Below are 21,273 nucleotides of genomic sequence, written 5' to 3'. Positions count from 1 at the left end.
AGATAGGCATGCTCAAAATCTAGGGCTGGAGCCTTCTTTTATGACATACGACCATTTTCAGTCATAGTCCGTATCTAACTTTGCACTACACACATTCATGCACTAAACTATGCTATTTAGCATGTAGGTATACACTCGTTTCGGTCACTAAAACCATGGTTTCAGTCTGTCAGTGGTGAGCAAGGTCCTATCCTGGTAGCGGTGAGTACTTTTCTTGCATTTGAGAGGAGGGCTCCAAGCAATTCAACAGTGTGACCGATGAAGTGGAAAGGCTCTTGATTGCGTTGAGCCAAGTAAAAAGCTTTTATTCAACTTGGAACAGGACTCAATCTGGCACCTAGTTGGAACCCAGCGGACAGGATTTAGGGCGAGGAGAAAGCAAATTTTCACTCGGAAAGAATTGACTCAATTATAATTTTAGCTGTGCAGTGTGTACGTTACGTTAGCCATCAGCTCTGTATTTTGACTCCGTGTAAATTGGATTGGTTCCAAAAATATCATTTCAAACATAACAGCTTTTTTTCCTTTTCCCAGTTTTTCCGAACACATGTAACTGTCTGAAATAGTGCCCTTAATTCCAGTTAATGAATAACTCATAAGCTTTACAAGGTATTAGGTAAGTCATTTCGATTTTTATGAACTCGACAGGGCTACATTGTTCGGCTTTGAAAGAGTAATAAGTATATATAATATGTTACTAAAACATGACAGAAACATGATAAGCAACCCTAAGTTGAATTCAAAGTGGACTAGTGAAAGCATTGACAGATTAGATTGCCATCTGGTTATTGACCAATCTGCTCAATTTTATTAATGGTCTCTACCAAAGTCGCAACTGACGACTGTCAACGTGATGAAGGAAAAAATATTCTCGACCCTTAAACCGAAGGTTACGAGAAACAAGAACTCTGTCCCCTGACAATAACACTTTCCGTTTTAACAGTTTAAATGTGTTTCATACGCGTACGTTGATCGGGTTGTAAGAAAGACAATTTTGAGCTTAGCTCCATATCTGGCCAGAACCCTCGAATCGTTCTCATTTCTCAAGCTTTTCGTCTTAATCCTGTGCCAAAGACGATTGGGAAAAGTTCAAGGTTAAGTTGTCATTCGACAAGAACTGCCGTTGGCTGGCTGCAATGTTTGTCGTGAGCAGAATTGACGTATATCTACGTAGTTTCTGAACAATGGCACCATGTCTTAATTGGTGAAATCCCTTAATCTAAAACTTTTTTACCCAATAGGTCCAAATGAACATTTTCGTAAATATGAGTGTTTGCCTTTGTGTATCTATTAAGATACGTGTATCTCAATACATGTTTACGAGTAGCAGACACGTGTGGTAGGGGGGGATGATGAGAAGAGGTTCTTGTCAATGGTTCCTCATTTTCTATTGTAAAGATTGTCCACCACATGTCAATACCGTAATCAAAAATATTCATCAGGGGTCCTCTAGTACTTGATCTTCTTTTAATGGTATGACGTACATGCATAAACAGTATACAACGATGGGATATTTGTGACGCAAATTCAGCAAGAGTGCAGTAGTCTGTGGACATTTGGAATTTGTAGGCAGACCACCGGGATCCATAAGCACGACAAGATCTGTTTATTCAAACGAATTCAATGTCACATTTCCCCGTTGTGAAGCGGTCGGTGAGCGACCGAAAATGCGATGTCATGCTTGACCGATGATGCGACAACTCCACTTTCACCAATTCAAGAGCGACTTCGTGATGATACTGTAAGTGATTAGGATTTGTTGCTGCGTGCAGACTACATATTCAGATGACTATTTAGACTTCTGACTGACAGACTTGCTAGCAATAATCTAGCTTGAAGGGCATCCACGTTGCTCCATGGTGGCATTCTGATTGTTTCAATATCATCTTCACTCGTGCATCGGCAATTCCAGTGTGCCGCTGAAATCGTAGTCGTGTTGAATAAAATGAAAAACATAGCCATTGAAGATGGGACCCCAATAGATTTCTCTAATCAGCTTGAAGTCTCGGTCTGTTTTTAGCCCGGTAATCCAGTTGGAGCGAAGTTCATTCTTTCAATCGAGTATCTGATAGAATGTCTGAAACTTAATTAGTCCTCAAATGAACTCCAACGACTCTAAACTTGTCTGTCCTTAACCCGATCCACCCTGAGGGCCTTCACCCTTCCAACCGACGCGGTATCAACGTGCTCTGGTTTTCGGTCTACGTACCTGAGTACAAAGTGAGGGAATTGTTTGTTGTCAACCACGATGGTAGAAAATCCACCCTGAAGGAGGCATCTATTCGATTGTTTCCAGTTTCGATCCCCTCACAAACACACATACGAAAAACATACCGCTGCCGATATCGGGACAGAATTCATCCTGGAGCGTAAAGGTGCGCCAGGAAACTATTCAAATCACGGCGAGGGCGGGCTGCCGGAAGCAAGGAGGAGAGAGGACGAGGGATACATGTACTAAAGAGGACCTGGGAGGCCTCAAGGCGGCTCATGCCGCCACAAGACGAACAATGGCTGTTGAGTGTGTGTGCGAGCTGCCTAACTGCTTTAAGGATCGACAGGGAGGAGCGAGTGCCTTTTCTCAAGCGAAGTAATCAGCCGGGAATCCTCTTCGTCTCGCGATTCATCTTTCTCAGTTGGGATGTGGTTGGCCAAGTGAGAACATTCCCTTCGCTTGAACTTTCGTACCCTACCACTCAAAATGTTGTTATTGTCGTGCAATATTCCCATGTGACGTTTGCCCAAGATCATCACAAACTAGTGCTCGTCCTCAAGTATTTTCCATTCACAAATCCCTAGAAGATGCCAACGATTTTGAGCGATCCGTAGTGGTGTGTCGTCACCTCATCTTGCACGTGTGTTAATTGGCATCTAACACGAAACAAGCATCGGCAACCCGAACGAAAACCAGCTGTGCTTCTAGTCCTGATCTTTACAAATCGTATCATATTCATCCAGTCCGTCTTTCAGACAACCATATCGCCAAAATGCCTCTCAGCTTTAGTACGGTAAGTCATCAGCTGATGCCAAAGCTCAATCTTGACCTATTTTCCTCCCGACCAAACACATACACATACACATTTGACGGAAAACCTTGCTATCCATGTACAGCTCGAACAGGCAACAGTTTTCACTCTCTTTCGGGTTGAAGTTTTCGTTCCTTCGGGCTCGTTTTCTCGTTTTCTCTCATCTGTTGTCTTGATCATCTATCCAGCTAAAGATCGAATGCTGTGTACTCTCGTCGACGTTGAAGCCTCAGGGCAAGCAGTTCTATGCAACACATATGTATATCATCATTGCTTCTTAAACACTGTAGACTGACCATCAGTCAACAAAACCCGATATTCACTGCAACAATTTCTCGGTCAAAGTCGCATTGAGCACGCTTTGACATTTAATTGAGTCGGTGCTGACTGGCAATTCAGCCATGCTAGCACGAGTAGCTCGCATTCGTTTTCGTATCTAGGACAGAACTGTGCCAGATGAATGCTAAACAACGGTCTTACGGACCAAATGTCCTCCTCTCACTCCTGTAATGCTTGTTGTTGTGGCTGTTGAAGCACTTGAGGTAATTATGCCTTGTACATGCACTTGGGTGGGTGCGTTTGCAGATAGGCCTGATTCAAAGTGCTGAAAGGACTTAAATGTGACGAGTCGTCGAATCGTCAGTCAATGAATGCTCGTGATAAAACAGAAAATAGGGGATGAATAGAAAATGTCACCACAGGACATTGGGAGCTAACGGGAGAGGATCTGCATTAAGCAATACGACGCATTCCGCATGCACTCTCATCTGACAAATGGCGGAATGGAAATAAAATCAGGAGGAGTCAGTGATGACTTTTCTTGGAGTAACGACAATTTATTCACCATGCTCATAAGGATAGGTAAATACTGTCTTGGCGTTTCAATGGGCGTGAGAGTGTAAACTAGGTGAAAGAAATGAAGATCGTCGCAGCAAAATGAACGGGACGTCATTTTTCTCGGACTGAAAGCAAAAACTGTACTTCTATTACTGTATATGCAATCGACTACTTTGGTGAAGTAATAGGCGACACGCCATATGGTTCAATTCTCCAATAGCAAAGATATGATCCTATTTGCTCGATTCAGAATTCTTTGGTCCATTCTATACAATCTTACCAGCTCTTATCCGATTGATTTGAACCGAAGACAAAGTGTAAATGCCAACGAAAAGAAATACTTGCATAGCTTCACTGTCCATTGTTTGGTAGAGCCGATTGCTTTGAGTGCAATGGAAGATATCGTTTTCCTGGTAACCAATTTTTGGTCCTGAGGCCTTGGCTGACATTTCTCCCAATGAACTGGCGATCCAGTGACTCTGGCCATTGACACACTTCATTCCGTCAATTAAGTTCAAATGCGAATGTCGTGTCTCTTCCGCTCCGGATGAGCTTGTGTGCGTGTTTCATACACGCTTTCGATAATTCATGGCGTTTGAATAGATTTTCCTGTTGAAAATTGTACAACAATCCCTAACGCCCATTTTTCTTGTTTGGTTCCTCTTTCAGGCATTCTCGGCCACATCATTAATTCTGCATTTGCTCACACACTGCGTGTCCAGTCTGGACAATGGCTTGGCCAACACGCCCCCAATGGGCTGGTTGGCCTGGGAAAGGTTCCGTTGCAACACAGACTGCGTCAATGATCCTCACAACTGTATCAGGTAAGATCAATCCTACCTCTCCCACTCATCAAACTTGATGGAAAGCTATCATATCACAACTACTGAACTCTAGAATAGTGCGTACAAGAAGAGAAGTGTAGATTGATTGAGTTTAGGGGTCAGATTTTCCCTCGCTTGTGCCTGATAGTTTTTGGCACATCACATAGGGCACCACTCGTCCATGAAAAGCAATGCTCCTTATTAGATGCCTTGACGTAAAAGGAATAACAATATTCTAGAAAAAAGTTTGTCGGGCAAACATTCATCTTCGAAAGAGTAAAGAAAACAACTAGATCCATCAATGGTCGATCCTGCAGAAACGGACAGAAACATCACAGAAACGTGCTAATCCATCCCTCTTCTTTTCTCCATTTTGAGAAAAGTGTATGTTCGGAAGTAGGCATCTTAAAATTGCAGGATGAGATGCATCAAAGATATTAGCGTTGAAATATACCACAAAAGGCCTGGATCTTATACACATAAATGAATACGCTAACCTTAACTGGTTTCGCGTTTTGTATGAACTTTCTCAAATGCCATCAACGCATTTTTAGATATTCATAATTCATAAGCACGTCTCAAGCAAAATGACATCTTTTTGGCTTACAGTACGCGGTGCAATAATTGCCAGTTAACACGCCTCCATTTCACGTACATTGGAAGAATTTTGTGACTTTGATTACCGATAAACGAGTGAATGAAGCCATAAATCACTCAATTTTTGCTTAAGGGTCTCACTCTCACCTCTTGAGATTCCTTCAAACAATAGCAGCTTGATTTCAGTCTCAAAGGCCATTCGTTTTCATGGATAGTTATTGCCCGTCGAATTGAATCGATCAAGGTCAATTGTGAATTGAGCTACTTTACGGTTTGAAACCGAAACCAGGGAGAGTAAGTGAAAGTTCTTCCCCGTTTTCCAAGATGCCCTCGCTTTCCTTTCTTTCTTTCTTTCTTTCTTTTCGAGCGAGTGATACACATACCGGTACTGCAGTCGTATTGCGTTCGAGAGAAAGGCAAAGAATTTCGCAAGCATGCTTCTTTCCCACTTGAACAGGAGAAGCAGACAACGAAAAGCATCTTTATTTCTCACGACGAAATGCAATTGAAAAGACGGTTCTGTTTTCTTTGGGAGGCACTGCCTACCAAGAATTGTACAAACCTTTGTCTCAAAACGTCCTTCCAGGCGATATTCAAATCATCAAGAAAATAAGCCTTGTTGTTTTGCGAAGGGCCTTATGCAATTCAACGGCAAATTAAGGGAATGGAACCTGCACTTAGCTACGTAATTACCCGGAGAGTGCTGATGAATATTAGGTGCCATAGTAATTTCCCACGAGTTTTGTCAGTTGTTATGAATATTAGCCGAATGACAAAGATCAGCATTTAAATGACATCAATCTAACTTGAATGGTTATTGTTGGTTCAATAAGGAAATACACTCACTACCCAACGATCATTATTTGTCTAATTGGTTGGTTTGCGCAGTTTGATCATCACAAACGTACACTCATCTCGAGGAACGACGGATTGAATCGCAAATACGACCAGGATCCTTTTACTTATTCTAATCATCCGCAGTAAACCTACTAACTACCTGACACGAAAAGTCTTCTTTTTATGTTCGTGAGCATTTTGTCCTTGGAATTGTTTTGAGGAATGCGTAATGTCGAGAAGAGACATGAAGTTATGAAAATGTTACGTAATGCACTGGCCACCTGATTTTTTTTTCTTTCTATCTCACACACTTCCAATTCAAAATCAAATCGTGCAATAGTGACACTCAAAAAATGTGGTCCACATGTGGTGCTCTTCTTTCAGCGAGCGGTTATTCAAGCAGATGGCCGATCTGGTGGTGAGCGATGGTTATCAGGATGTCGGGTATACCTATGTGAATGTGGATGATTGCTGGTTAGCACATGAGCGTGATGCTTATGGCAGGCTTCAGCCCGATTATGAGCGATTTCCCAGTGGAATGAAGGCCCTTGGGGACTATGTAAGCCCTAATTCAATCCCCCATCTCTAAATTTGGTTGAACTCGAGAAATTTGGCAACCCAGTAATCGAGGCCTTGTTTTTCCCTCCCTCTAAATAGATCCATAGTTTGGGACTGAAGTTTGGCATTTATGAAGACTACGGCAACTTCACGTGTGCGGGCTATCCGGGGATTTTGGGTCATCTGGAAACGGATGCTGACACTTTTGCCAGTTGGGACGTGGACTACGTCAAATTGGACGGTTTGTAGCATTCACTCCTCCAGGTGATTCAAATCTAGATTGGCACAAATATCCTATTTTAGGCTGTTACTCCCTGCCAACGGAGATGGACAAAGGATATCCGGAATTTGGCTATCACTTGAACAAAACAGGGAGACCCATGATCTACGCGTGTTCCTGGCCGGTCTATCAAACCTACAGTGGAATGACAGTGAGTAGTGTCTTCGATATAGTGCCCCTTCTAGGCATAAGAATGTTCCATTAGCGCAATCGACGAATTACAACGAAGACCTCTGCAGTACTTACGTAGTCTCTCAATGGGAGTTTCAACATAAAGGTTGGCCTTATCGCGTGCTTTGCATTGCCAGAAAAAGGGAATGAAGGAATGGGTGGAATGTGGGCGATCACTTTGGGTACCATTTCCATATCGTGAAATGCCAGCAACGAATATGCCACTCAAAGGTCATCCGACCAGGACATCCACTAATCATACTGTCCTGGCCGAGCTTTTTTGCGTGTCAAATCGACTTGACTTAGCAGACGATCGTGTTTAACCACAACTCTTGAATTTTGTACAGCAAGTACGTATTTGATGGACCTTGATTCTGTTTTCGAAAATTACACGCAACACCGACCGGAGGAAGAGCTACAATAGAGGTCGGAGACGAAGAACTATTTCTGTACACTTTGTAAGCCATGACGATGTGTCCTCATTGGCCTTGGACCATCATGTAAATCATTGTTCAAACTGGACTCCAGCCATTGCGAACAAAGTAACCGTTCTCAAGATATTCTGTCATGGAACCAACTGTGCATTTGCATGAATCTGGATAATCCGCGTACTTCACGGACCGACAATTAGCGGAATTAGTCACCAAATTGTTATGGCAGTGGAATGGGATCTCCGTGTTAGAACGTCATCTTCAAGGAGTGCGAATTTCTTTTGTTTTCTTCCAGCCCAATTACACGTCTATCATCAATTCGTGCAATCTGTGGCGAAACTTTGACGATATCCAGGACAGTTGGCAATCCATTGCCAGTGTAATTGATTACTACGGAGACAATCAGGACACGATCATCGCTAATGCCGGACCCGGACATTGGAACGACCCAGACATGGTGAGACAATGCTTTGCATTAATGCGATTGAACGAAGCCAGCCACTTCATGCACTTAGCGTATCGATCAACCCCCGATGAGTTTTGGGACCCATTTGCAACTCATTTCTCATTTCAGCTGATTATTGGAAACTTTGGCCTAAGTTATGAGCAGAGCAAGACCCATATGGCCATGTGGGCCATTTTTGCGGCTCCCCTGCTCATGTCCGTGGATCTGCGAACCCTCAAGCCTGACTACAAAGCTATTCTCCAGAACAGAAAAATTATCGCTGTCAATCAAGATCAATTGGGCATTCAAGGACGGAGGATCTACAAGGTGAGATATGATTTCGTAATAGGGCCATCCCAGTTTCTGGGAGGACATCCTTCCAGTGGCCACCCCGGGTGACTCGTTGGAGTGACATGGTTGCTTGTGCCAACGATCATGGTGGTTTTTGTCATTTGATCGAAAAGAGCCTTCAGCACCGAAATCGATCGAGACGAACGCATGCGGAAGACGAGAACTCTGTCCGGGCGATGATCGTTTTCATCACTTCGTCAAAATGAATCCTATGGAGTCAAAACCGATCGCGTCTCGTAGTTGAATAGAGCAACGATGGCGATGATGATCATGATCATGATTGTTGTGGTGATGATGATGATGATGAAAATGATATCGGTTCTTACAAAGCTTTATGAACAAAACAAGAGAACGAAGAGCTCGCTTAATGAGGGCTAGGAAATGACTAGAAATCGAAGGCCCTAGACAACACTTCCTAGACAATTTCAAACCAGCCAAAATAATGTCCAATGATTGAAGGTGAACGATTAGCAGGGAGTCAACGAGTGGTTTGCATATACGTTAATCATGGGATTTTTCTTAAGGAGGCAACTGCCACGACGACAACCACAACAATAACAACCACCACATCAGTAACCATAGAGAGGCGTTTGCCAACGAAAAGCCAGAAATGTCCTTGATAAATGGTTTTGATTGCTTTTTTGGATTGCTATGGATAACTATGCTTCCCATCCTTATCAAGTGGTTCTTGTATGTACAGAAACGTTCGTAATGATTACTGACGTACTCAGAAGGAAAGCTAGAGAAGGGGGGGAAGGGGGGGGAAGGGCGAAATTGCCTCCAATGGGAACCTATGCATGCTTTTATTTCTATGGGCGAGGCCAGTCCGTTTGTACATGGTTGATATGTGCGAGGGCACTGGGCGACAACTCGCCTTCGAAGCCGTACCCATTTGTCGGCATTATCCTCGAAATAAGAATTGGAGTTTGTTTGATATGTACCATAGGCATTAATGCTAAAGCATCAATATCGTGCATTTGGGGTAGGGGTTCTTTCCAAACAACGGTGCTCGTCCCAAAAAAATGATTTCCTTCTTTACATTAGTTGACTGAACACTAGTTCATTTGCATGTGTACTTTTCGGAACCCATTTTTTAAAGCGAAAGAGTGATTCTCAGATGGAAAAAAATCGCTCCTTTCAAGTATTACATAGGTTTTATTTTTTTTTGTTAGATCTACGATTCACTCCCTTCCTTTAAAAACTTGATCTCTGGTTCTGCTTGGAAACATACCCGAAGAAAGAGAGGGAGAGGCAGGGAATTGTAACAGAAACCAATGAGACATGCTTCAGGCATGAGTCTGAAAACGGCCGAGTTGTTGATGTTGCCAAATATTTCAATGATGGCCATAATTCAACCCCGACCTCCGACATAGCAAGTAGTACCCTTGGCATTAGTGACCTTTCGGCTGGCAAGGCTCGATCAAGACTCGATCGAAACTTCGTGCTCGCGTATCCACTTGGGAAATTCGAAACTCAAAATCTTAAATGTTCACTTATTAATTTCACTCATGAGACATTCATACAACACTCAAAATTATCTGCTTATTGATTTTCGAAAACACCTCACTTTCATTCTTTGGCGTCATTAAGAACCAATCAAATTTTACTAAACGAAACACATTTTCAACACAGGAAAAGAGGAGTATCAGCCTTAGGTTCGGATTTAAACGGTTTGGACGGTAACGTATGTCAGACGCAAAGGAAGATGATATCATCCCAATTACTTTTTTTCCAGCAAAAAGGGATCGAAATTTGGGCCCGCCCCATCATGCCTGTGTTCAAAGGGAAGTACTCATATGGGATCGTGTTCCTCAACAGACGCACAGATGGCACTCCAAGCGAGGTGAGATCTTAAAAGAAAAATTCTTGTTGTTATAAGCATTATTCATGTTCTTCATATTAATTTTATAATCAATATTATCTCTCTTATCAGGAGTAACAGACAAAATATAGCTTTCTTAATTGATCAAATTCCCTATTCAACGATCCAGGTGCTATTGAAAGTACTTTTATGTAGAAAATGAGGTTGCCACGGTATTCACAAAATGCCATTCTTTCCTCAGCGCTGATAAACCGAAGTGGCATGTTTTTCAAAGGCTGTTGTTATAATTCTGCCACACAAATGGTGGGGGAGTGTTTAACCAAACCAATAAAGTTAAGGCCGTTAGTGCACTATCGATTACTTCAGAGTCTGACTTGGTTACTCACTAATCCGACAAATTTGACGGAAAGTTACTGAAGCTAATCATTAGAGCGAGTAAAAACATTTTATCTAAATGTAAAACATTTTTTCAAAAATGTTTTACATTTTTTTAATGACAAACATGCTTTCAAAAATGGGATGACCAAAGAAGAGAATAGGAACAAAGGTAAAATGAGTTTGTTGTGCTTTTATAACTGCAGCTGGGCACTTATGATAAAGTGGATTTTTCACTATGGCAGGTTGATGGCTGCGTTATCTACCGGGTGTTTCATGATGTTCTGGATCGGTCTTACAGGGTGACCCGCTGGAGATTTGGCAAAAACATTGAATTTAGCTTTTTCGTTTGCTAGATTTGTCAGAAACTTCAGAAAGTGCATGAGGAATTAGGACCATTTTTGAACATAGAATCATACAAACTAGTTAAGGAAATTGAGTTGTCAAGTCCTCTTACCCCCCTCCCCCTCTCTCTGAAAATCACTCCAATAGACCCCCACACAAGAAGATAAGTTGAACATTGATTAATTGGTGGGAAGTATATCTGACTACGAAGCTAACAATCTAGTCACAGTCGAGTAATAATCTGTTGCCCATCTCAAGAAATTGAGTAGTACGCAAAATGAAGCAAAATGTGCTATTGGACCAAACTCAAATGCAACTGAGCATTACAACAAAAGGAAAACCTAAGTGTAACTTATATTTATTACTGAAATGCATAAACATACATTTTAAATGTTTGTAGCTTTTTTGAATAAATATAATTTAAATATTTGGTCGTTTTTAGTGCAATATTTTTACCCAACCTGCTAATCATTAATTAGGTCGAAAATTTATGATGCATTTTGGTGGAATGTCATATTACATAACGGATTCGTAAATCTAATTACAAAAATTGATTTTCATGACACCAACACAAAAACCATTTCCAAGGGTAACCAAAAAGAAAATTGTTTTGCCCCAAGGTCAGAAAACTAAATTTCAAAATATCAATTAAGCCTCTACTCTCACAAGAGGCAAGTTAACGATTGTACCTTTGAGAATCCCCGAACCTTTTTGCAGTTATGCTGCGAGCAATGCCTTTGCGATCATCATGTACATTTGTGATTTACCACCAATAGGTATCGGTAACCTTAAAAGAGTTGGGACTGGATCACATCGAAGGCTACCATATTCAGGATCTCTATGACGATTATGATTACGGGATCGTCACACCGGATCGAAGATTTAAAGTGGACGTTAACCCCTCTGGCAGTGAGTATTTATTCGAAGCACAAATCTAGATCATATGACATGATATGTTCATCTACATATGACATAAAATGGGTACATGGCGTACAAGGCTTAGTTTAGTTGGAAAAAGCGATGCGATTGTTTTTTCTCTCGTCTTTTACTAAGTGCCAGTACCTAGTGTCCTCGTTGCCTAAGCACCTAATCGTTGTTACAATTTCTTATTAGGTTTTGATGGAAATACCCAAACACATCTTGGCATTTTTCTAGCTCTTGAAATGAAACTTTTGTTTCGTTGCTTTCTTTGATTGAAATTGGATTCACCCTAAGTCTATTTCTGTTAAACAGGGTTTAGAAAATTATAGCTTTCAATTTGTGCTTCGACATTCAGTTTTTAACCTGAACTAGAATAACAAGAAGCAATACAAAATTAAAGTTGTTCCATATGACCTGTGGAGGTAGAAATACCCAAAGATCACTCGAAACTTGAAATGGCTTTTTCACCACCGTGTTAGTCTTTTACGAAAGATGTTGTCCGTATTAGAATGGACCTGAGTTGCGAGAAAGTGTGCAATAAATCGTGGGCGGAATTCAATAGATTTGCTGATGGATGTTTTTCGTCGTTTCTGAGTTTGAACTGATTTCATGGAAGACGTAGCAAATATTTTACACTCAATTAGGGTTAACAAAAGAGTTCAACAAATTAAAGTGCACATATTGAGTTCGCTGAAATGAAGTAAAAAGCACTGGATTGTTTTAGACAACCCGTGGCACTGAATTTGTTTTTACTGTATGTACAAAATACCCTCTAAAGTTCATAACAATTGATATGGTTTCTCGTATTAACATCAGGTAACTTCTGAAGAATCAAACATGCTTCTGAACTGACTCTTGCTTTGTATGTTTGAATGTTAACGTTTTGGGGTTTTTCATTTCAAAGGCGTGGTCATGATCCGATGCAATTTGTACAAAGGCAAGCCCATCAACAACTTCATTGAGGCCACCCGTGACGCTCAACCAAGGAAAGATGAGTCCGGTTACGTGGTCGATCACGGGAACATTGGTAAGGCGATTCAATATTCAATGAAATGAAAGATGTCATTTCCGACGAAATGCTTTCAAGGTTGTCTTTTACACTTCGTAGGCTATATTCCAAACGCGGACGGAGCTCATCCTTTGGGCGGTCGATTTCCTTCACGTCCAGTTGAGCCTCAATCTCGAAGCCATGGTTACCTCCAACACCACCAACTTCAATACTCTCCTTCAACTACGCCCACTTCGGTGGCAGCACCCGCCATTGGAGCGTACGAGCAAGCGGATCACGGTTTCAGCTTCCAACAACTGGGCGCTCACTCGACGGTTCCGCCCTATTATCATGGATGACCAAGCGTTCACATAGCCGCAACACTATTGTTATGATTTTCACTATCATGATTGTTCTCATGATCGTCATCACCATGACGAAGAGCCAAGACTGCATGCATGAATTTATGAGTGCGGATGATTGGATCTGAAAAGGCACTTAACAGAGGCTTCGTGTGCCCCAGTTTCCCAAATGCCCGATTTCCTTGTACAAGAATCAATAATAAAGTTTTCGTTTTAAATTGAATCCTCCAAGACTAGGGCACCACTATCGTAGATGAGTTGAAACTTTAATTCTGGTTTGCTGCCCAATTTGAGAGCGAGTCAAGGCAAAAATATGTTAATAAGAAAGATCCTTTCCAAATGAGAAGAAAAACTCTTTTATGAAGTGTAATCGAAATATAGACGTAGCAAACTTTAAAGTACATTGCAACGACAACAACAACCACCAAGCTGACTTTGGATAGCCGTGACAAATTTAAAGGCTATTCTCCGCATTCGAAGTCCAGAGCATTATGGAACATGTACAAAGTAATGCAGCCATAAAACACCGAAAACCGAAAAAGAAACACCGCACCCCTCGCCATCATTGAGAATTTTTACTTTCTCTTTTTGTGAAAGATACACTGTATGTCCAAAGAGAAAGAGAGAATGTTTGTGCATGTAGGGCCGTGGTATATGGCCAATCACTCCATTTTGTCCAATGGAATATCCCATTCGAAACCACGTCAGTCGTCACCCCTGCTCAATGTGACAAGGCCATGTAAAATGTAAAACCACCTCGAATTGGGCACTAAAAGCATGCATATCAGTGGCATGCATTGTTCGAGCGCCTTTCTCTCTCAATAAGTGAATACTAGGTATACAACGCATACCGTAAAGCTTTTGTGCTCTGGATGTTCTCTTTTTGCCATAGCTCTCTGTTCAGTTTTAGGAGAGCATTCTAAGTCAATTTTTTACCCATGAAAAGGGAAAAAATAGACCAGTAAATTTTTGAAATAGTAAGTAATTGTTTACTTCAATTATAATATCATACGTAAACTGGGTATGTGCGGTCTTTTCTGTTTCTAATACCCCTACTCCTTATACTCAATGTGTCCTTGAGCGGGTGAATGAACTAGTTCCTATTGTAATTCTCTACAAAATAAGGTTTTATTTTGATAATGAAAGAAGCATGTCCTCTCCGATTTTGGTGTCTTCAAATACTTTATGTCAAGTAGGACACACCACGGGGTATATTGAACAGGGCTTTTTCGCATCGATGTGTAGGTGACAGTTGCAACTAAGAACTTGTTTCAAGACTTATTCATAAAATTAGTGAGCGTTTATTGATTAGATCGTACATGATCAAATTGAATAAGGCACGATCATTACAACAGAGGAAGAAAACAAGCAAATCCTAGTGGCCGTGTCGTAACTGAGGCTACTCAAACACATATATCTAGCTCGTTAACAAGTACAACTAAAAAGATTAGACTTGATACATACATTATTCATGAATATGTGTATTAAATTTCAATTACTTCTGACGAATATCACTCAAATCATCGTTTCATATCAAAACCTTATACGGCCACTTTTTTGGCATGTAACAACAACAGACATTCTTCAAAATTCGTTGTGACCTTTGCGCCAGACATTCAGGATATTGTTCATGAGGCCCTTCAACTTTGTGAACGTCTCCCATCGATTACTTATTTCAGTGATATTTTCAAAATTGCTCACACAAATAGAGGAAATTTGATGCACCTTGTTGCATTCATATCCACGTGAGTAGTGTTATATTTCTTGTTGAAGTCGTTGATGAACCTCAGTTTTCAGTAGCTAAACTGGCAACCGCACACTCTTTTTTAAGTGCTGGATTTCAAAGTGGCGCTACTAAAGATGCTTGATATAGATATATCTATATCAAGCATCTTTACGCGCTACTAACGTTTGTTTTTGTTTACGTTTCGAAAGGGGCAGAGTCAAATCCCCTATTTATCTTTACCATAGTTCCATTAATTTTTTCAGTTTAATACTATTCCCGTTCCATCTTATTGGTTTTCATAACAGAAGCTGAGCTAAGCCTACAAGAGTTTGAGCCATCAATTACTGTCTGATGATCCAAGGGTGGAACAGTTGTCATTGGAGTGTCCCTTTGAATCCCGGATTAGAAACGCAACCATCAAAAGAATGTGTGTACAAAGGGGGGATTCGCGTACTAATACACCCATTACGGGCTTTGTGACTATCCCGGTCCAGACATATACGTCGGAGAAAACAATGTTAAGACAAAAACAATATGTTAGGAACTCGACCTTACAAAATTTGAATTTCAGAAGTCACAATTATGAAATGCTTTGTACAGTTCTGACATTTGGCATAATCACAATCATAATTCAAAGGGTAAGAGACAAATTCATTCTTTTATACCTCCTTAAGTTTGGGATGGCCAACAAAGGGCATTGTAACTTTCATCTGAAATGCTCAATTACTCGTACATTATGACTGAAGCGCCATTGATTGTTGAAGCAAAGTATATTATGAAGTGAAATCAACTAATGCTACCATGATAATTAAAGATAACCTTGTATTCCATTGTTAGTTTTATCATTAATATTCACTAATGCTAGGAGCAATTGTTTGCGTCAAACATAATAAATGTCTGAAAAATTGCTGCCTTTGCAGTCCAGTGGGAAAAAAGGGAAATACTGTTTAATGAATGACCAAGCCACCTTTTTTTTTGGGGGGGGGGTCTTTACCCTTACTGAAAATGGAATCCCCAGCTGTTAAGACAGGGCGTTTGAGTAAATGTCAGTTTCCGCACTTCTGATCTGCAAGTATTTGCTATATCTTGCAAAATGCTAACCCTAAAATTCTCCAATTCTCCCCCCAGCTAATTCTAAAACAATTCAATAAAAGAGGCCTTGAGAGAGTGTACATTTTGGTGAAGCGTGGTATCCTACAACCTCTCCATGGCGCTCCACGAGACAGATCGAAGGCCTCTGGACCAGAGATGTCAAAAATTGATTTTGAAGGAATTCAAAAAAGTGCTTGGAAGCTTTGAAAGATCGAAACATAGTTTTCCCTTGTGCTGTTTCTGATCAATATATCAAACCATAATCATTTATTCTTCCCTTTCATTATGTCTTCCTGAGTCTTGGCGACAATTTTAGGACCATGATTTAGGTTTTGTGTGCAGTAAGGTAGCTGGTTCGACCCAAGTTGAAATGAGGACAAGGAGTGAACTCTGAAGGCTCGAAGGCTCTATCTTGTAGAAGATCGGATCCCAATGTGAACGTATTCAGCAATAGACTCAAAAGCGGGTGGCGAGATATCTGTTTCGTTCGTTCCCTCGTCCTCGAGAGCCCAACTTGATTCTTTCTGGTCGAGTGCAGGAAACTTTCAAACCGTGGAAGCCACAGCGAGTGGAAGTCTCTGCACTCGTAAAGGCTGCCACTATTCGACTTTATCCGTAGTACCTAAGAGCACTACGCTACGTACATCCATACTCCCCGTGGAAGCACGGCTAAACTAGACAGTCGCACTGAAGTGTTGTGGGGTATGCACAAAGTGAGAGCACCACATCCTCCATAACAAGGCTCTTTGATGTTAGGAGAGGTTTCTTAGCCAAAACACCTACCTCGAGCCTCCAAGGACGAAGGGACTCACACGCCGGCGATGAGCTTCGACAACCATCCCAACGACGTGCTAGCCAGCCACTCACCACTGCTACTCACTCACTCACTGACTCACTCACTCACTCACTTACTCACTCATTTACTCACTCACTCGGAGTTTGCATGCGCATGGCTAAGCCTCGGAGAGACGAGGCTCGGTCCCACGATAGCACGTAAAGTACTTCTCTGGTTTCTAGCGCCATAAGGACCATTGGCAAATGAAGTAGGTAGCTCCAGGTCGCATCTCTGCCACGCCAACTCATTGAAGGCAAGGCCAAGGCCAAGAGCGAGAGCACGTACCAATGCCTGATCAACGTGTAAAGACATAACACTCTCCATGAAAAGGCCCCCAAAAGCAAATGGAAAACAACACACTCAAGCTCAAGGATCATGATGGGACTTACAAAACCTATGCGTAAGAAAGTACGGTTTATATACTACGCATTCATAGGTAGCAATGAAATGCAAGTACCTTTACAGCACTCAATGGTAGTTGAGTTTTTTTTAAACTCTCGACAGCCCTAAGATGTAACTATCAATCTATAGTCGTCTTTTTCTTGTTGCTACTCCTTACCTTACGGACATACAAGTCATGTATGTCCGAGATCAAATGTATCCAGAAAAGAACTTCCTCGCAGATAACAAGATACTTATCATTCGTAAAAACACACATATCACCCGAACGTATTTGCCCAAAGAGACACATGTAAGTGACATATAGTAGAGACACATAGACGAGTCAGCAATAAAGATGAAGTTTGTTGTCTCTGTCTCTTTCTTGGTGTCCTTGCTTGCAAGGATGGCAAGGTTTTTCAGCCCTCGCCAAGAGCAGAAAGGACCCGAAAGAGAGGCGAAGATACACTTTGTTGGGAGTTGAAACGCCCTCTGGGTGTTCAGAGCCCGTCCAGCGGACTGCGACAATAAAAGGAATGCAGAGGAACTAGCCCCAATGGAAGAGGACGAGGACGAGGCAGGCAGCAATGCACGCTCGCAGCAACGCACGCAGGCACGCATATACAAACTGACAAAAATGGCACGAGCCAGCCTTTGAGGGAAGAGCCTTTTCCCCCCACCCTCCTCCAAGTCTCTGCACTTCTACTTCAGCCCGTCTCATCATCGGCGCTTCCCGATCTGTACGTACGTATGGCTCTGAGCCAAGGCCACTTGGTTTTGCGGTCCTTGTGGCCAGTCAACAGCTCCCTGGTTACGGCTGTGGAGAAGGCCAGGCGTCTATCACATTTGGCCTTCGCCAACAAGAGTAACAGTTAGTTGCGGACGACAAGACGCGGGGTTCTCGCAAGGCTTGCGAGCTAGTTCTCTAAAAGTCGTCCACAGCTAAGGGTTAGACACTGCGGCACTCATTTTTTCATGTTGGAACGCAAGCAAGTGAGAAGCAACGAAAGACGGTTTCCCATGCCTGAACTTACCTAACGGCATTTTTTTGACAGCTCGAAACCACCGATCGATTCAAACCTTGTGCTAATGGTATCAATCATCAGACTGCTAATTGATTTGCTCGAGCCTTTGATGGCCTGATCTTGAGATGATCCTTTGAACCTCACCTTGTCCCCTCCCCTCATCCTGAACTAGAGCAAACGAACGCCTCGTCATGACTTCTGTCGCTCAAGCCTCCCCATCTCGGAACAAACCTGTTACGCCCACCCCTGTTCCAGGGGTCGCCGGACCTGCCAATCCCCATCATCGAGGAGTCAGCCCTAGCCTTAAGAAACAACAACAACAACAACAACAACAACAACAACAACCCCATGGGCCCTCCTCACAAGTGGGCGGACTTTTGATGTCTGGTCATGTGTCCCGAGATAAAGACATCACGTCTATAGTGCCTTCAGCTCTTAATTGTTCTTATGCACCCTGCTTTTGCGAAGAGAACGTTTGGATGGTCGCCGATCACGCCCGAAGGAATTCGTCGCCCTCAGAAATGCAGAAATGCTTTGTGATTTTCGTCTCAAACAAAAAGCAAGTGGTGCCGTTGTGGCGTCAAAAAGCGGGCAAAGACGAGGAGAAGTTGGTCATCTGGGACTATCACGTGCTTTTTATCTACAAGCCTGACCAACGCTGCCTGGTGTTTGACTTGGATTCTGATCTTCCTTTCCCGACCTATTTTCACAAATACGTCACTGAGACGTTCCGAACGGACGCTATCCTGAATCCAGAGTATCACCGCTTCTTTCGGGTGATTCCTGCGTCACTTTTTCTACAAACCTTTGCATCAGATCGGCGACACATGAAGAAACCCGACGGGACCTGGATGAAGCCACCGCCTCCTTATCCATGCATTCAAACCCCCGAATCCGCGCACAACCTCGACGACTTCATATCCATGGACACATCAGTCGGTGTCGGGGAGATTCTCAGTCTGAAGGAGTTTGTCCAGAGGTTTTACAACAAATGAGATGGTGGTCACTCCAAGCATCGCAAAGAACAATACCCGAAATGGCTCTTTCGCGTATGAGGACGTTATCCACCAAACTTTTTTCCAAATTATGTTAGCAAACTTTTCAGCGACTCCCACACCGCCTCCTTGTAGTCAACGTACAGTACAGTATTCTATCAGCCCCATCGAGTTAACCCCAACAACGATTGATCTTCACACAATATGGGTGCTCTCTTGGATTACCAAGCGTCAAGCCTGTTCTGACGCGGGATGAGCTTCTTTGATCTTTAAATCCGCACTCCAGACGTTTTTTTCACGTTGTTAGCATAGAACATGATTCTATTGAACACCGCGGGATTCAAGTCATTGGGCCAGAACTCTCAGGCGAGTTTCCAAGGCGAAATGTTTTAAGAAAACAAACCCGTATTGAACTACTGCACGTACTTGCTTACTAAAAATTCATGATAAGCTTGCTTTTAAAAAGGCTGGCAAAACGAAAGCTTTTCGATCTCCTGTGATAAAAACAAATGACAGAAGACTCATTGTCAATAATTTCAGTCCTAACCAACCAACCAACCAACCGACCCAAAACAACGTTGCTCCCCTTGGAACGATTCGATAACAAGCATCAAGGCCTCAATTGTGGCCGTAAGTTCAAGTAAGCCAAGGTTAAAGGTCGCGATCACTTACTGTGAATTTCTGTGACAACGTTAGTAAAGCCTTACCCAAAAATGGGGAGACGGTGTGGTTCCATTTTTGACCCTTTTTCCATTTCTCACTTTCTCAGCGTTTTGAGGCCACTTTCCATTTGATTGATGTTTACTTCATCACCTCTGCAAAACATGTGAATATATCATCATCATCATCACCATCATCATCATCATTTTCCTTTATAATGTCTTTATTACGGTCGTTATTGTTACTTTTGTAATGATCGTACTGAATGATGATAATGATTAGGTTTTAGCGTAACTATTGTACTAAGGTAAAACCGTTACCAAACGAACGCAAGTTCCATCTCTGGGCTTCATTTTGTGATCAGATTTATATGCTTATTCCAATCGTCACAATTTGTTAATTCAATTCTCTTTACGGTGTCATTAAGAGCTTCAAATGACGACGAATAAAAACAATATTTACCTCGGAAGCTTAGTTATTTTTCTTCATTACCCTCATTCTCCCCTCACCGTCGCTGGTTCCCATTTTCTTCTGCGTGATTACATGTTTCTAGCGAGTTCAATGTAGCCTAAATGGAACCACTGAGCATTGGGCATTTGAAAAAAACTGCGGCTCTGGGGCGATTCATTCTCTAGAAAGTTTATGCACTCCATGAATATTTTTCGTACAGAGCAGTACACCACCGCACAACATGAACGCATGGTTGTCCCTTTTAAAGAACATCCATACAAAAAGGGACTGGAATGATCCCCAAATCTAGATTTTGAAACCTTGCTTCTTCGCTGCTTTTGTATGAACCCTTGTCTAGATGAAAGGGACATGTTCTGGACAAACTATCTTCATTGGTAGATTTTATCCTTCTATTGCGTATGCGCGAATTGAATTTCTTTAGATGAATTGACCCATATCTCTTTGATTAGAGGATCCCATTGGTCCCATGAATTCTGAAAAGCATTTTTATTAGCTTATCATGCAAACCTCAATGATCTAAGAAGGTTTGGATAATTTCACCCGTCAAACGTCTAATAAATGCCTCAATGCATTGCTATTATCTTCATCTTGCCCCTTGGGTTTAGCTTGGACGAAACCTTTCCATCAAAGGCTAAAAAACTCTAAACATCAATTTCGACCATTTTGGAAAGGAAGGGATGTGGTGCAGTGGTTAGCGTAGTTTCCAAAATGACCAAGGTCCCTAGTTCGAATCTCCTCCCTGACTGACCTCTCTTCAAGGGAAACTTTTAGACGCTAACCATACCCACAGACGGAGAACCAACAACTGATACCAGCCATGGATCTGCCTAACAGGATCTGAAAATTGACGATGTGATGGCTGGCTTCGCTGGCCGGGCGAGATGCTCACGCCTCTGACCCTAGCACCCCAAACCTATAATAATA

The 21,273-nt window shown here is 42.1% G+C and overlaps 2 protein-coding genes across 2 annotated transcripts; both read left to right on the top strand.

The window, feature by feature from the left end:
- The first annotated feature begins 2,249 nt into the window (after positions 1–2,249).
- On the top strand, positions 2,250–13,390 carry LOC131878514 (alpha-N-acetylgalactosaminidase-like). Its single transcript, XM_059224506.1, has 11 exons — positions 2,250–3,005; positions 4,530–4,684; positions 6,503–6,677; positions 6,776–6,917; positions 6,980–7,107; positions 7,854–8,015; positions 8,133–8,330; positions 10,090–10,197; positions 11,673–11,805; positions 12,722–12,844; positions 12,926–13,390. The coding sequence occupies exons 1-11, from the start codon at positions 2,985–2,987 to the stop codon at positions 13,162–13,164; spliced, it is 1,584 nt and encodes a 527-aa protein (XP_059080489.1). The 5' UTR covers positions 2,250–2,984; the 3' UTR covers positions 13,165–13,390.
- Positions 13,391–18,018: 4,628 nt separating this feature from the next.
- LOC131878202 (protein N-terminal glutamine amidohydrolase-like) lies at positions 18,019–20,347 on the top strand. Its single transcript, XM_059224116.1, has one exon. The coding sequence runs from the start codon at positions 18,415–18,417 to the stop codon at positions 19,216–19,218; it is 804 nt and encodes a 267-aa protein (XP_059080099.1). The 5' UTR covers positions 18,019–18,414; the 3' UTR covers positions 19,219–20,347.
- The last annotated feature ends 926 nt before the right edge of the window (positions 20,348–21,273 follow it).

This window comes from Tigriopus californicus, chromosome 3, assembly GCF_007210705.1.
Source record: "Tigriopus californicus strain San Diego chromosome 3, Tcal_SD_v2.1, whole genome shotgun sequence".
Lineage (NCBI taxonomy): Eukaryota > Metazoa > Arthropoda > Copepoda > Harpacticoida > Harpacticidae > Tigriopus > Tigriopus californicus.
This window is presented reverse-complemented; position numbering and strand designations above follow the sequence as displayed.